The sequence below is a fragment of the Moschus berezovskii genome, chromosome 2 (genome assembly GCF_049115385.1).
Source record: "Moschus berezovskii isolate FMDL1 chromosome 2, NW_MosBer_1.0, whole genome shotgun sequence".
Lineage (NCBI taxonomy): Eukaryota > Metazoa > Chordata > Mammalia > Artiodactyla > Moschidae > Moschus > Moschus berezovskii.
In genome coordinates, this window is record NC_142461.1 from 33,334,210 (window position 1) to 33,349,490 (window position 15,281).

General features: G+C 38.0%; 1 protein-coding gene across 1 annotated transcript in view; it reads left to right on the top strand.

Annotated features, from left to right (window-relative positions):
- The window catches only part of ABCA12 (ATP binding cassette subfamily A member 12), a 207,109-nt gene that overhangs the window by 173,513 nt on the left and 18,315 nt on the right, over nt 1–15,281 (top strand). The window contains exons 39-43 of the mRNA XM_055398430.2: nt 4,350–4,455; nt 8,548–8,602; nt 9,163–9,340; nt 12,570–12,685; nt 13,794–13,953. Of these exons, the coding sequence (XP_055254405.2) occupies nt 4,350–4,455; nt 8,548–8,602; nt 9,163–9,340; nt 12,570–12,685; nt 13,794–13,953 (615 nt within the window). The remainder of the gene's footprint in view (nt 1–4,349; nt 4,456–8,547; nt 8,603–9,162; nt 9,341–12,569; nt 12,686–13,793; nt 13,954–15,281) is intronic.

A 15,281-nucleotide genomic window follows, 5' to 3' on the forward strand; every position in this document is an offset into this window, starting at 1 on the left:
CTTAGTACTGGGTTACATATACAAAAATGCACATAGTAGCATGTCTTACCCCAAATGTCCATACACAGTAGAATAAATAAATACATTGTTATATACTCATTCAATAGAACTCTCAGCCATGGAAATTAATGAACTCATTTCCATACAATAGTTCAATGCTGTAAAGAGCAATAATGCATAGGAACCTGGAATCTTTGGTCCATGAATCAAGGCAAATTGTAAGTGGTCAGACAGGAGATGACAAGAGTGAACATCGAACAACACAAGAGAAGACTCTACACATGGACATCACCAGATGGTTGACACCAAAATCAGATTGATTATATTATTTGCACCCAAAGATGGAGAAACTCTATACAGTCAGCAAAAACAAGACTGGGAGCTGACTGTGGCTCAGATCATGAACTCCTTATTGCCAAATTCAGACTGAAATTGAAGAAAATGAAGAAAACCACTAGACCATTCAGGTATGACCTAAATCAAATCCCTTATGACTGTACAGTGGAAGTGAGAAATAGATTTAAGGGACTAGATCTGATAGACAGAATGCTTGGTGAACTATGGATGGAGGTTCGTGACATTGTACAGGAGACAGGGATCAAGACCATCTTAAAGAAAAAGAAAGGCAGAAAAGCAAAATGGCTGTCTGAGGAGGCCTTACAGAGAGCTTTGAAAAGAAGGGAAGTGAAAAGCAAAGGAGAATAGGAAAGATATACCCATTTGAATGCAGAGTTCCAAAGAATAGCAAGGAGAGATAAGAAAGTCTTCCTCAGCGATCAATGCAAAGAAATAGAGGAAAACAATAGAATGGGAAAGACTAGAGATCTCTTCAAGAAAATTAGAGATACCAAAGGAACATTTCATGCAAAGATGGGCTCAATAAAGGACAGAAATGGTAGGGACCTAAAAGAAGCAGAAGATATTAAGAAGAAGTGGCAAGAATACACAGAAGAACTGTACAAAAAAGATCTTCACGACCTGGATAATCACGGTGGTGTGATCACTCAACTAGAGCCAGACATCCTGGAATGTGAAGTCAAATGGGCCTTAGGAAGCATCACTATGAACAAAGCTAGTGGAGTTGATGGAATTCCATTTGAGCTATTTCAAATCCTGAAAGATGATGCTGTGAAAGTGCTGTACTCAATATGCCAGCACATTTGGAAAACTCAGTAGTGGCCACAGGACTGGAAAAGGTCAGTTTTCATTTCAATCCCAAAGAAAGGCAGTGCCAAAGAATGCTCAATATACCACACAATTACACTCATCTCACATGCTAGTAAAGTAATGCTCAAAATTCTCCAAGCCAGGCTTCAGCAATACATGAACCGTGAACTTCCAGATGTTCAAGCTGGTTTTAGAAAATGCAGAGGAACCAGAGATCAAATTGCCAACATCCATTGGATCATGGAAAAAGTAAGAGAGTTCCAGAAAAACGTCCATTACTGCTTTATTGACTATGCCAAAGCCTTTGACTGTGTGGATCACAATAAACTGTGGAAAATTCTGAAATAGATGGGAATACCAGACCACCTGACCTGCTTCTTGTGAAATCTGTATGCAGGTCAGGAAGCAGCAGTTAGAACTGGACATGGAACAACAGACTGGTTCCAAATAGGAAAAGGAGTATGTTAAGGCTGTATATTGTCACCCTGCTTATTTAATTTATATTCAGAGTACATCATGAGAAATGCTGGGGTGAAGGAAGCACAGGCTGGAATCAAGACTGCCAGGAGATATATCAGTAACTTCAGATATGCAGATGACACCACTCTTATGGCAGAAAGTGAAAAAGAACTAAAAAGCCTCTTGATGAAGGGTAAATAGAAGAGTGGAAAAGTTGGCTTAAAGCTCAACATTCAGAAAACTAAGATCATTGGCATCCGGTCCCATCACTTCATGGCAAATAAATGGAGAAACTGGAAACAGTAGCTGACTTTATTTTTCTCAGCTCCAAAATCACTGCAGATGGTAATTGCAGCCATGAAATTAAAAGATGCTTACTCCTTGGAAGGAACATTATGACCAACCTAGATAGCATATTGAAAAGCAGAGACATTACTTTGTCAACAAAGGTCCGTCTAGTCAAAGCTATGGTTTTTCCAGTGGTCATGTATAGATGTGAGAGTTAGACTATAAAGAAAGCTGAGTGCCAAAGAATCGATGCTTTTGAACTGTGGTGTTTCTGAAGAAGACTCTTGAGAGTCCTTTGGACTGCAAGGAGATCCAACCAATCCATCCTAAAGGAAATCAGTCCTGAATATTCATTGGAAGGACTGATGCTGAAGCTGAAACTCCAATACTTTGGCCACCTAATGTGAAGAGCTGACTCATTTGAAAAGACCCTGATGCTGGGAAAGATTGAGGGCAGGAGGAGAAGGGGACGATAGAGGATGAGGTGGTTTGATGGCATCACCGACTCAATGGACATGGGTCTGGGTGAATTGGGAGTTGTTGATGGACAGGGAGGCCTGGCATGCTTCGGTTCATGGGGTCGCAAAGAGTTGGACACGACTGAGCGACTGAACTGAACTGTTCGAATACTATTAGTAATCAAAAGCAAAAACCAAAAGGAATAAACAACTGTAATTGCATTTACTATAAACTTTAAGAGTAAGCAAAACTACCATATAATCTAGAGGAAAGAGAGAGTACATTGTGATTTGAAAGGATTCAGAGTATCAAAGAGAAGATGTTCTGGATGCTGGCAATTTCTGTTTCTCAACCTGAGTGACGGATATACTCCCTTTGTAATATTTTGTTAACTATATATTGATGTTTAAGGTATTTTTCCTTGTATATGTGTCATATACATTTAGCCTTGCTTCTTGTGTGTTAATCGCTCAGTCATGTCCAACTCTTTCTGACCCCATGGACTGTAGCCCACCAGGCATCTCTGTCCATGGAATTGTCTAGCCAAGTGGGTAGCCATTGCCTTCTCCAGGGAATCTTCTTCACCCAGTGATCGAACCCAGGTCTCCTACATTGCAAGCAGATTCTTTGCTATCTGAGCCACCAGGCAATGCTTTTAAAGAACATGGAAACTTTACAGAATTTGATGATATAAACAATTCTGTTGGCGTTTTTCTTCTAGACTATTTCTATGCTTTGTATTTGAAACAAGCTAGAGTCACAGAATCAGACACATATGATTACCCATATTATCACAAGTCGTCTTTAAATCTTAAATTGGTCATAATGTATTTCTCATTTGTTAGTGTGAGATGTACAAACTTGTGGGAAGTGAAGAAACAAATACTCATTTAGTGACTTATAAACGAAGCACTAGTGTCACATTTTATACCAACTACCTATACATCCTCACAACATCCCTAAGAGATAGATACCATTGAGCATATTTTAGCTAGCTTTTATAAGGTCATATAGAATGTAAATAGTAGTGCCAGGGACTTGAATGCCCTTGCTTCTTTTCTTCCTCTCTCTGGACATAGAGTAAATATTCTTACATAAGGGAGTCCTAACATTAAATAATTTCTCTCTAAATCAGATTTATAATTTTGAATTACTAATTGCCTTTCTTGATTTGAGGTATACCAATATTTTAAATATGGGCTTCCCTGGTGGCTGAGTGGTAAAGAATCTGCCTGCCAGTGTCTGCCAGTGCAGGAGACATGGGTTTGATCCCTGGTTCAAGAAGATCCCCTGGAGAAGGAAATAGTAGCCCACTTCAGTATTCTTTCCTGGAAAATTCCATGGACAGAGGAGCCTGGTGAGCTACAGTCCATGGGGTCAGAGAGAGTTGGAAATAACTGAGTGGCTGAGCAACAACATTTTAAATCCCTTTCCTTTTGACATAGAAGATAAAGTAACTCGCTTTCTTTTTGGTTATAACTAGGAATAAAAAGTTAGTGGGGGTGTTTCAAGGTTATCAGTCTTGTTGCTAAGGACACAATGGTTGCATATGTATTAATATTTATTTCTTTCTACAGCCTTGCCTATACGCCATTTTTATTATTATTATTATTATCATTAAGAGACAGATTGCCTTCTAGTTCCAGAATCACCATAGACCCGTCACAGAGATGAAGATAATAATACTTCTGTTTATTTCAAGCTTTACTTTCAGAGAAAGTCTAGGGTAACTAATAACTTGGTGCTATCAAGCAGGAAAAAGTTGTTTTCATGATCTTCACCCATCTCTAGGTTGGAAACTTAGAGTTCTGTGGTCAGCACTCTGGTGGATGGTTCATAATCTGCCAAGATGAAATAAGTTACTGGGCGAACTGGTGCACTTATTTTAAATATAAATTATATAGTCTGTAATATATAAAGACTGCCTAATTCATTTGAACACCATACTGATCTTGTCTTCTTTTGGAATGTTACAGGTATGGTATGATCCAGAAGGCTATCACTCCCTTCCAGCTTACCTCAACAGCCTGAATAATTTCCTCCTGCGAGTTAACATGTCAAAATATGATGCTGCCCGACATGGTAAAGTTATTTACATAGAAGCTCCTTGTATTTAAACTCTTACTATTCTCCAGGTGAAAATGTGCTTTATACCCCATTTCCTCCCTGTGGCAGCTATTTTATGGTATTTAAACCACAGATCATTAAAAGGAGTTTGGAAGTAGTAACTACCACCAGATGGAACATTCTGGATAATCCCTTCAATTTCAGGTTAATTTAGCTTCTTCGTTTATCAAGTCAGGATAATAATGCTGACTAGATTTATTTCTGTTCTCACATCTTGTAGTTATATCGCACAGGAAAGCATTTTATAACTATTTACTTGTACATAGGCTAAAAAATAAAATGATAATGTCAATAAATATTATACACAATTCTAACTGTGAAAACAAAACTTTTGAAGTTCTACCAGAAATGAAGTGTTACCATTAATTGAGTACTTACCATAAGGACACATGCTTTGTGTAAAATATTGCTAATACTTAGCACCCTCTCATGATGAGTATTATTGTTTCCTACTATTATTTCTCTGGGAATCAGAAGTGGGATTTGAACCCAGGTTTGTTTGGCTTCTGCCGCTTCATTTTCCCAATACTTCTCTATACTCAACAAAGTCTGCTTTTGGGGTTTCTCAAGAAGCTTCTGCATAGGCTTTTTTAAAATATTTACTTATTTATTTGGCTGCAGCAGGTTTTAGTTGCAGCACATTGGATCTATTAATTGCAGCATGTGGGATCTAGTTCCCTGACCAGGGATCAAACCTGGGCCCCTTGTATTGGGAGCATGGAGTCTTAGCCAACTGGACCACCAGAGAAGTCCCTTCCACATAGATTTTTTAAAGGGTTTGGGATTCAAAAGAGCCTGATTTTTTTTTTCTCATTCAATCACTCTCCCATTTCATCTTCTTAAGCCTTGTTCACATTATTTTCCAATACAGATCCCCCAAAATAATAATAAAGATGGAGAAAATGGAGTAACATATTTGCTTGCCAACAGTTTCTAGCCTAATAAACAGGCTAACAGACTGTTTAAAAAAGAAGTGCTGTTGTCTTCTCTTCTTTCATCTCCCAGCCGTCAGGCATAATAGTATGTGCTGGGCGTTCTGGCAATTGTGGAAGTACACTGTAGAGTCGAATACTCATTCTAGGGACAGAATCTTTCAGAGTCTTCATTTCTGAGAAAACAGTATTTTTCCCCACTGCTTTGACATTTTCCTAGCAGCAGGTACCATGAAGAAAATAACGAGATTGATAGATAGTGCTTTGATCCAGAGCATCAATAAAGAGTGTAGTCAAAAGTGGTAAATTAAGTTAAATGATGAGTAAAGCCAGGTGAGTCTAGTGTAACCTGGTTTGAAATACTATTGAATGTTTGACTTTCACTAGGATGTCTTACTGAGAGCAAAAGATATTTGTTGCTGTGACAGTATAGGAAACATAGAAATGACTAGGAAGAAACGTTGCAAAGGTATGTAGGTAAGAAAAAGACACAATGCCACTTTGAAGAATCAGCTTTTGAAACCTATATTCAGGTTTCATTTATTATTTGTATTCTTTGCCAAGATGAAAGCAATTTGGATCCCGGCAGGTTTGTATTTCTAAGTTACAGAGTATAAAGAATTAAGAATTCTGGAACATAAACTTTATGTATTGACCCTAAAAGGAAATGTTTTTAATTTAAAAATAAGGCTTAGCTTGAATTACATGTGGAGACTGGTAGTAGTGTGCCTTCTATTTTTTTAATAACTTTTCTTATATAGGCTTGTGAAAGTGGTAACTTTCTACCCTATCAGTAAGGAGCTTGTTTTCTTTCAAAGAAGCAAACCATGTCACCTTAAAATACTTTCATTATATTGTAATGAGTGTGTGGGATATACCATAATAAGGTTGTTTTTAAAAATCAGTTCAAAAAGCTTCCTGCCACCTCCCCCTACTGCATGAGCTGTTTTAAGCCATCTTTGTTGGATTCTACATGAATTGAGAGTTTGCCTTTAGTTGTAAAATTGATTCTCTGAATTTTAACATGCTAATAAAAACCTTTTAATTAGCTTTCCTTTGCAAGTCAATATCTGTTATATTCATGTGGTTCCCTCTAGTGGTTAATTTAACTGGAAAATTCTGTTTTCTTCCCCTAGAATACAAATTTACTTGTTTTCACTAACAAAGGTACAACCAGGCTCTTTTCCAAAAATATTAACATGTTGTTCTCGCTACCCTAATGTTTATTCTTATTGCATTACTAGCATTGGTCAATGGGAAGTTACTCATTTTAGGCTTACAAGTGTATAAATTACAGAAAATGTGTTATTTTTAATGTATATTGTATATGGGGGTATAATTGACATTTTGAGGTTTTATTAGAGTCAATAGGCATTCATCGACTAATTACTATACTCAAGACTGTGCTAGTTGCTATAGAATCCACAGAAAAGATGGGAATATAGATTCCAAACTCTGATAACTTGATGTTGCTGCCAAAGATATAGAAAAAAATTGTTTCAGCAGCATTTTTCATATTGGAGTAAATGTATTTGTAAAGATTTCTCTGGTGAAATAGAGTATTTCTTGATTCTGAATTATCAATATAAGTCAGGAATAAGAGAAATGACTTCCCCTTGCCTATATTATAATCCAGCAACAAGGTTTAAGAAGGTCCCAAGGAAAATTGAGTCTCAGTAAAAGACAACCCATTAATTTACACAAAAGATAAGAAAGGTGCATTCCCCCAATGATTTAATTAAAATTATATGTCAAATTGATTATTATTGCTGTTAGTTTCTTTGTTTTACTTTAACTTATATATATTTTTCTTCAATACAGAACAGTTGCAGATTTTAACCTCAAAACATGTCATAATCTACTTAGTAAAAATTATAAATTTAAGTTAATGGAAAGATAGAGCTTCAGAATAATCTATATTTGGTACCATGAAAGGGTCTTCATATCTAATGTAATGAACATATACTATATAAGCAGTAAATTAGAAAGTTCTTGCTCAGCTTTTGACTATACGGGGAAAATTACGTTAAGAGATATCCTCACTCCTACCCCTACTGTTTCCAAAGTTACTTAGATAGCATAGGCTTTGCCTTCACATTGTGGCCCCTTGCAAGACTTCCCAGCCCATCTGGACCCTGGCTAGACAGTATCTTCTTGGGAAAGAGAGGAAAGCACTGTGCTACCTAACTCAAAAAATACAACCAACCCTGGGAGGTACAAGTAATCTAGGACTGTGTCGGAATTAATCGACTACTTTTCTGGAGCCAACTAGTTTCTCTGAATCCTTCTGTCTCAATAAAAACCCCTCCAGAAGCTGAAGCTCCCAAACTCTACTCCTGGTAGAGTTCTAAAGCAACAGGTATCTTAAAAGCAGTAAAGGAGGAGAAGGAATCCTTTCAGGCTGCAGTATTTCCCTACAACAATGAATGGCACAATGAAGGGTGGGGTGGAAAGTGTCTGTTCTTTAGGAGATCCTCATGTAACTGGTCTCCCTTTGACTTGTTTCTTTAAATGTCATACATTTCTAAAGTGCCATAATACAAACATACATATTGCCAGATGGAGAGAAGAAACTGGAAAATAATAACTTAAATCTAGTAGATGGGAAGCATGCTATATAAAAAGTGCAAATTCTTATCCCTTCCCCCCAATTTCTAAGCACAATGTGAAAAATGGTTTGGGGTTTTTCCTGCGTGCATTTGAGTGCCATCAGTTGTATGGTATTGATGAGATTGGGGTTGGGGGGCAGACAGGATCATTTTATTTTAAAAGATAATCACCAAAGTAAAATTCTTTTGCAAGTATTGCATATTATTCATGTAAAAATTGGCATTTTTAAAAAAATCTGTATTGGAGTATACTTGATTTATAGTGCTATGTTAGTTTCAGGTGTATTGCAAAATGAATCAGTTATACGTATACATATACCTACCCTCTTGTTTTTTTTTAAGATTCTTTTCCTATTTAGGCCATTCAGAGTACTGAGTACAGTTCCTTGTCTGTGTTATACAGTAGGTTCTTTTTAGTTACCTATTTTATACAGAAGCATGTATAAAAATTAGTGTTTCTGATTAACTGAATACGTACTAATGAAAAGAACTGTCTCCTCTTTAAGGTATCATCATGTATAGCCATCCTTATCCAGGAGTGCAAGATCAAGAACAAGCCACGTAAGCAGATATATCTGGCCTGACTCCTTTCTCCTTGGCATATTGAGAAGTGCTATAATTAGAAATCACAATTGTATCTGAATGAATGTTAATCTAGAAGAGCTGGTAGTGTAAGTCACTGACGGGGATAAAAGTTTCTGAAAGCATGTAGAGTGAGGTTGTAAAATAGAGCTTGTTGACTGTAGCTTCACAGAATCTGCTGCTTTTATAAGTCAAGTGCATAAGTGCTTCATCATTTCAACTTCCCTGCATAGCATTTAAGTATTGTATGATTTCTATGCTCAAGATCTATGTATATCTTGCATACACCCTGTAACCCTTGGAGACTCAGGTTTTTCTATCAAATATCCCTAGTCGATTCAGATGCACTCAAGCTATTTATCCCAGGGTCATAGCCAAGTCATGTGGAAGATATTATCCGGCTGCCTTGTAGGAAGACTTATTTGTGTCACAGCCAACTCTTGTACTGTTTTGTTGATGGCTTTTGCCATGAATCTTCCTGAAAGGAAAAGAGTTCCCCAAACTTATGTGTGCTCTCCTCTCTCTGTTGCTTACTACAGAATGAGCAGCTTGATTGATATTTTAGTGGCACTCTCCATCCTGATGGGCTACTCTGTCACCACTGCCAGCTTTGTCACCTATGTTGTACGGGAGCATCAGACAAAAGCCAAGCAGCTGCAACACATTTCAGGCATCGGTGTCACCTGCTACTGGGTAACCAACTTCATTTATGACATGGTGAGTCACTTGTCTTTGAAAGAAAGACAGGACTGATTTGGATAGTTGTACAACTGCTAAGTCGTTCGTGTCTGATTTTTTGCGACCCCATGGACTGCAGCACAACAGAATTCCCCTCCTTCACTGTCTCCCAGAGTTTTCTCAAACTCATGTCCATTGAGTCCATGATGCCATCCAAATGTCTCATCTTCTGTCGTCCCCTTCTCCTCCTCCCGTCAATCTTTCCCAGCATCAGGATCTTTTCCAATGAATCGGCTCTTCTCATCAAGTGGCCAAAGTATTGTAGCTTCATCTTCAGCATCAGTCCTTCCAACAAATATTCAGAGTTGATTTCCTTTAGGGCTGATTGGTTTGATCTGCTTGCAGTTCAAGGGACTGTCAAGAGTCTTCTCCAACACCACAGTGCAAAAGCATCAATTCTTCAGTGCTCAGCCTTCTTTATAGTCCAACTCTAGAAGACAGGTTTTTGTTTGTTGTGTTTTTTTTTTTAACAAGTTCACACTTTATTTCTCAGGCATCCTGCTGAAAGCTGCTGAAAATAGGGATCACAGCTTTGACAGAGGGCAGGGGTGGGGGAGACCAGTCTCCTCTGTCCATGGAATTTCCCAGGCAAGAATACTGGAGTGGGTTGCCATCTCCTTCTCCAAGAAGGCAGTTTTATGTTTGAGACTTATTTATCTCAGTTTGTTTAGATTATTACCACAAAGACAGTAAATTAAGGAAAAAAATTTTCATCAGGCTTATATTCATCCAGTGGTTGGAAGAAAGAGAAATCCACCTGCCCTGCCCTTATCTCTGTGGTCTGAGGACCTTGTGTCAGATTCCCCAGGACACTTGCTAGAATTCAGGTCACTGGTCCTCACTCCAGACTCATGTGATCTGTATCTTGGGAGTGGAACCTGGAAAATATGCTCCAGCCCCTTCACCAAGTTATTTTAAGTATGTTGAAGTTTGAAATGAGAGAAATGGAAGCTTAAAGCAGAATAGTCTTGCCTAGTGGCAACACATAAACAAGCTTATAAAAATTTAATCAACAAATAGTGAAAAATCTGAAGTAATAGCCTCTGCTGAATGACACATTAGAGAAGATTAATAGGGAAAATAAAGGAGGAATGTCATTGATAACTCTCTTATTTGCATAAATTGGTCTCAAAGTTCAGATGGCTTTTCTTGACTCCAAATGTGCCAGCATTAACCAAATGCCTGGGATGAGTATGCATTTGCCTGGTAATTATGGCAAAATTGTCCGAGTTGCTGTAAAGACCATTGGCTTGAAGGACTGAAGAGTAATTAACTGCCTATCCATTTGGTTAATGACTCCAGTGAGGTCTGAAATGCATTTGTTGTAGAAGTGAAATCTTAAAAAAAAAACGGTAATGAGTCCTGTGGACTTAATAGGAGCTTTAATGTGTCAAGAAAGCTTAAAGTGCACACTCCTATGAAGGGCTACTTACTACTCAGATTCTGTTACTATATTTCTGGTTCAGTTCTGTTCAGTCGCTCAGTCGTGTCCAACTCTTTGTGACCCCATGAATCACAGCACACCAGGCCTCCCTATCCATCACCAACTCCTGGAGTTCACTCAAACTCATGTCCATTGAGTCAGTGATGCCACCAGCCATCTCATTCTCTGTCGTCCCCTTCTCCTCCCGCCCCCAATCCTTCCCAGCGTCAGTCTTTTCCAGTGAGTCAACTCGTCGCATGAGGTGGCCAAAGTATTGGAGTTTCAGCTTTAGCATCAGTCCTTCCAATGAACACCCAGGGTTGATCTCCTTCAGAATAGACTGGTTCGATCTCCTTGCAGTCCAAGGGACTCTCAAGAATCTTCTCCAGTACCACAGTTCAAATGCATCAATTCTTCGGTGATCAGCCTTCTTCACAGTCCAACTCTCACATCCAGTATATGACCACAGGAAAAACCATAGCCTTAACTAGACGGACCTTTGTTGGCAAAGTAATGTCTCTGTTTTTTAATATGCTGTCTAGGTTGGTCATAACTTTCCTTCCAAGAAGTAAGCGTCTTTTAATTTCATGGCTGAAATCAGCATCCGCAGTGATTTTGGAGCCCCAAAAAATAAAATCTGACACTGTTTCCACTGTTTCCCCATCTATTTCCCATGAAGTGATGGGACCAGATGCCATGATCTTAGTTTTCTGAATGTTGAGCTTCAAGCCAACATTTTCACTCTCCTCTTTCACTTTCATCAAAAGGCTTTTGAATACCTCTTCACTTTCTGCCATAAGGGTAGTGTCATCTGCATATCTGAGGTTATTGGTATTTCTCCCGGCAATTTTGATTCCAGCTTGGGCTTCTTCCAGCCCAGCGTTCCTCATGATGTACTCTGCATATAAGTTAAATAAGCAAGGTGAAACAATATACAACCTTGACGTACTCTTTTTCCTATTTGGAACCAGTCTGTTGTTCCATGTCCAGTTCTGACTGTTGCTTCCTGACCTGCATACAGGTTTCTCAAGAGGCAGGTCAGGTGGTCTGGTATTCCCATCTCTTTCAGAATTTTCCACAGTTTCTTGTGATCCACACAGTCAAAGGCTTTGGCATAGTCAATGAAGCAGAAATAGATGGTTTTCTGGAACTCTCTTGTTTTCTCCATGATCCAGCGGATGGTGCTCATTGCAATTTTAGGACATTTTCCTCCCTAATTAAATTACCATCTCTTTCACTGTCTACATCTTGCCGCAAACTCCTCAGCATTTACTATTTCTCTTACCAATGAAACACTGAATTCTTTGTTCATATCCCTGTGATTCCAAGAATATGTAGTACCCACCATCCTGCTGTTTTGCACAGAGTGGCTCACACTGATAACCAAGCCTTAGAAATCGGCCATCTGAGAGAGTTCCTGCATTCAAAATAAAATCAGTTCTTTGAGAACTGAATCTAATACCAAGATACCTGACTGTCATCTTTTTCACTGAACCTCTGTCACCAAATGATCCCAAGTCTCAAAGTCTGGAGGCAGGAATGCCAGGGACTCGGATTCTCTCTATAAAGATGGAGACTGGCTTGACCTCTTATTGCAGGAGATTAATTCAAGAGTAAAATCAATGTAAAATGATCTGAACATTACAAGCAACAAGAACATAGATAATAATTCATTTCTTGAAGTGTTTCTAGGTCAGTTTATTACAGTTTTAAACTAGATGGACTATCGATTCAAAAAAAGAAAAACTTGCCATATGTTAAACTTTGTTTTCCATATTCCCATAGGCCTTCTACTTGGTGCCTGTAGCATTTTCAATTGGTGTCATTGCAATTTTCAAGTTACCTGCCTTCTACAGTGAAAACAACCTAAGTGCTGTATCTCTCCTACTTCTGCTGTTTGGGTAAGCTGCGGTGAAAGAAGAATTTACAGAATGAAATGCTCCTAGATGCAAACCTAAATCTCATTAGCTAATTTACAAAAGTCTTGGGGTTTCATTAGCCACAAGTAATGATTAGCAATATATTACACTTGCTAGTCCATAGTTTGTAAAGTGTAATACTTGTGAAAATGAATGTTGTTATTAATAGTATACCTATTATTAATGAGCACTTACTGGGTGCCGAATGCCACACTTAACAATTTACATTCGTAATTTAATTTACATCAAATGGAGTCTTTAAAATGATCAGAAAAATGTATAGACATGTGTGAATTTATGTATTAATAAATTGTGAGTATATATAAATATATATTATGTTAAAAAGTGAATATATGCATGTATATTTATTTTTATTATTATGAATGCCTAAGAACACAGACATAAAATTGTTTCTGAATTAGGGTAATTAATATGAGCAGTACAGTTCAATATCAATACTTCAGTAGCAGTTCTTTTTGCCCTGAATGCACGAGTAGTATCCATTTAGTTAGCAATTGTAGCTGATGGAGGATCTCTTTGTCTCTAGTTTTACTTCTTTACCCCAAAGTTTACTCAAGTGTTTGCTCAAAACAGGACATGCAGCTTCTAAGCATGCTCTGTCTTCTTAGCTAGACAACAATGATATCATTTTCTTCTCAACTTTAAATTATAGTATATATATATCAAGAAACTTATATTCCGATCCAAAAAAATAATCTTGCCTGGGTGAGGTACCAGTATCGTATTGTTTAGTCACTCAGTCATGTCTGACTCTTCATGAGTAAAAATTAATTTGTGGTTGTAATGACTACTCAAGATTCCTTAAAAGTACGCTTCATGATTTAGTCATATGGTGACATTGTAAAATACATAACATTTTTATTGTGGAGGTAAAAAAAAGTGTGTGCTTCAGATTTTTTTTTTTTTTTGGCTGTTGTTAAAAAGAGAGATAAAAAAGAGGTCTAAGTACAAGTCTTGACAACTCATCCTAATGTTTATTTTCACTTTGGAACACCATCTAAGCTATTTATTTATACAGTAAAAGAATAATCATGGTATGATTTTAATTCTTAGTATTATTAATATAAAGGTATGCCACATTTTCTTGGATGTACTTGCTGGCTGGGTTCTTCCATGATACAGGAATGGCTTTCATCACTTACGTCTGCATCAACCTTTTTTTTGGCATCAATTCCATTGTTTCCCTGTCGGTGGTGTACTTTCTTTCCAAGGAAAAGCCTAATGATACGGTAAGATATTAGTCTGCTAAACTTCAGTGATTGGATCAAATGCTTCAACATGTTCAAGGTGGAAAGATTTTTTTGTATTTCGCATTCTCTAAATAGAATAGAGGAATTCCATTTGATTGTATTAAATGTAGTGGAGGGGAAACTACAGCCTTTAAAAATTATTTTTAGAATTTTTAATTTAATGTCTCTGGTTGTATTTATCTAGTTTAATGTCTTTGATTGTATTTTTTGGTGAAACACATGCATCATTTTATTGTAGAGCACCAAGCAAGGAGTCGAGTCAGCTAACGCTCGAAGGGCCTAAATTTCCCTGGTGGCTTTCAGAGAAGGGTTTTTAAAGACAGGGTGAGGGAGACGAGGTAGTGGGGTATTCGATCAGCTCATGGACATTCTTCTGATTGGTTGGTGGTCAGGTAATTGGGGTCGATCTCATCAGCCTTCTAATTTCAGTCATCTGGGCTCTTTGTGCTTATTGGAAGCTTACAAGTTAACTTCTACCGCCTGGTGGGGTTTCAGTATCTACAAAACAGCTCAAAGGATTTGGCTCCCTGATGGTATTTATGCAATGAGAAAACTATTGACATTTGATAGGGCTTGGGTAGGGGAATGGAGATATTCAGTCAGATACTTTGCATGGCACTAGAGAAATCATGCAGCCAATCAGTCAGCTAAACTTCTTACTTATTAACAAATTGTTATGGTATGGTAGGGACAAAGACAACATGTCTTAGCTGTATGACTGTGAGTTAAGATTCATTTGAACATCCATAGAGAAAAAACCTAACTCATTCCCTTTCAGTCATGTATTGGAATCTACTTCATTGTAAGCATCGCTTTCCATTCATAGCTAACAATTATGATTAATGAGAAGGGAAGCCCTAACAATGCTGGACAATTGAATGGAAAAGAATAAAGAGAAAATGAAGTAAGGAATAGACAAGCATACTCCAGGAGGAAAAAGAAAATTCATGAGCTGCAAGTGGTTGGTCCCAAGTATAAATAGCATGAAAATGTGCCATTTGCTTCTCTTTGAGATAGGTTGTTTCTCCTTCCGCCTCTTCAAGTAGGAATTACCTTAGTTCCAAAACTTTACTAAATCCCTCTTTAGTCAGGCACCTATGTGTTAGTTGCTCAGTTATGTACAACTATTTGTGACCCCATGGACTATAGCCCGCCAGGCTCCTCTATCCATGGAATTCCCCAGGCAAGAATACTGGAGTGGATAGCCATTCCCTTCTCCAGGGCCTTCAGTTCCAACCCAGGGACTGAACCTGGGTCTCCCACATGCAGGCCGATTCTTTATCTCCTGAACCACCAGGGAAGCTCCA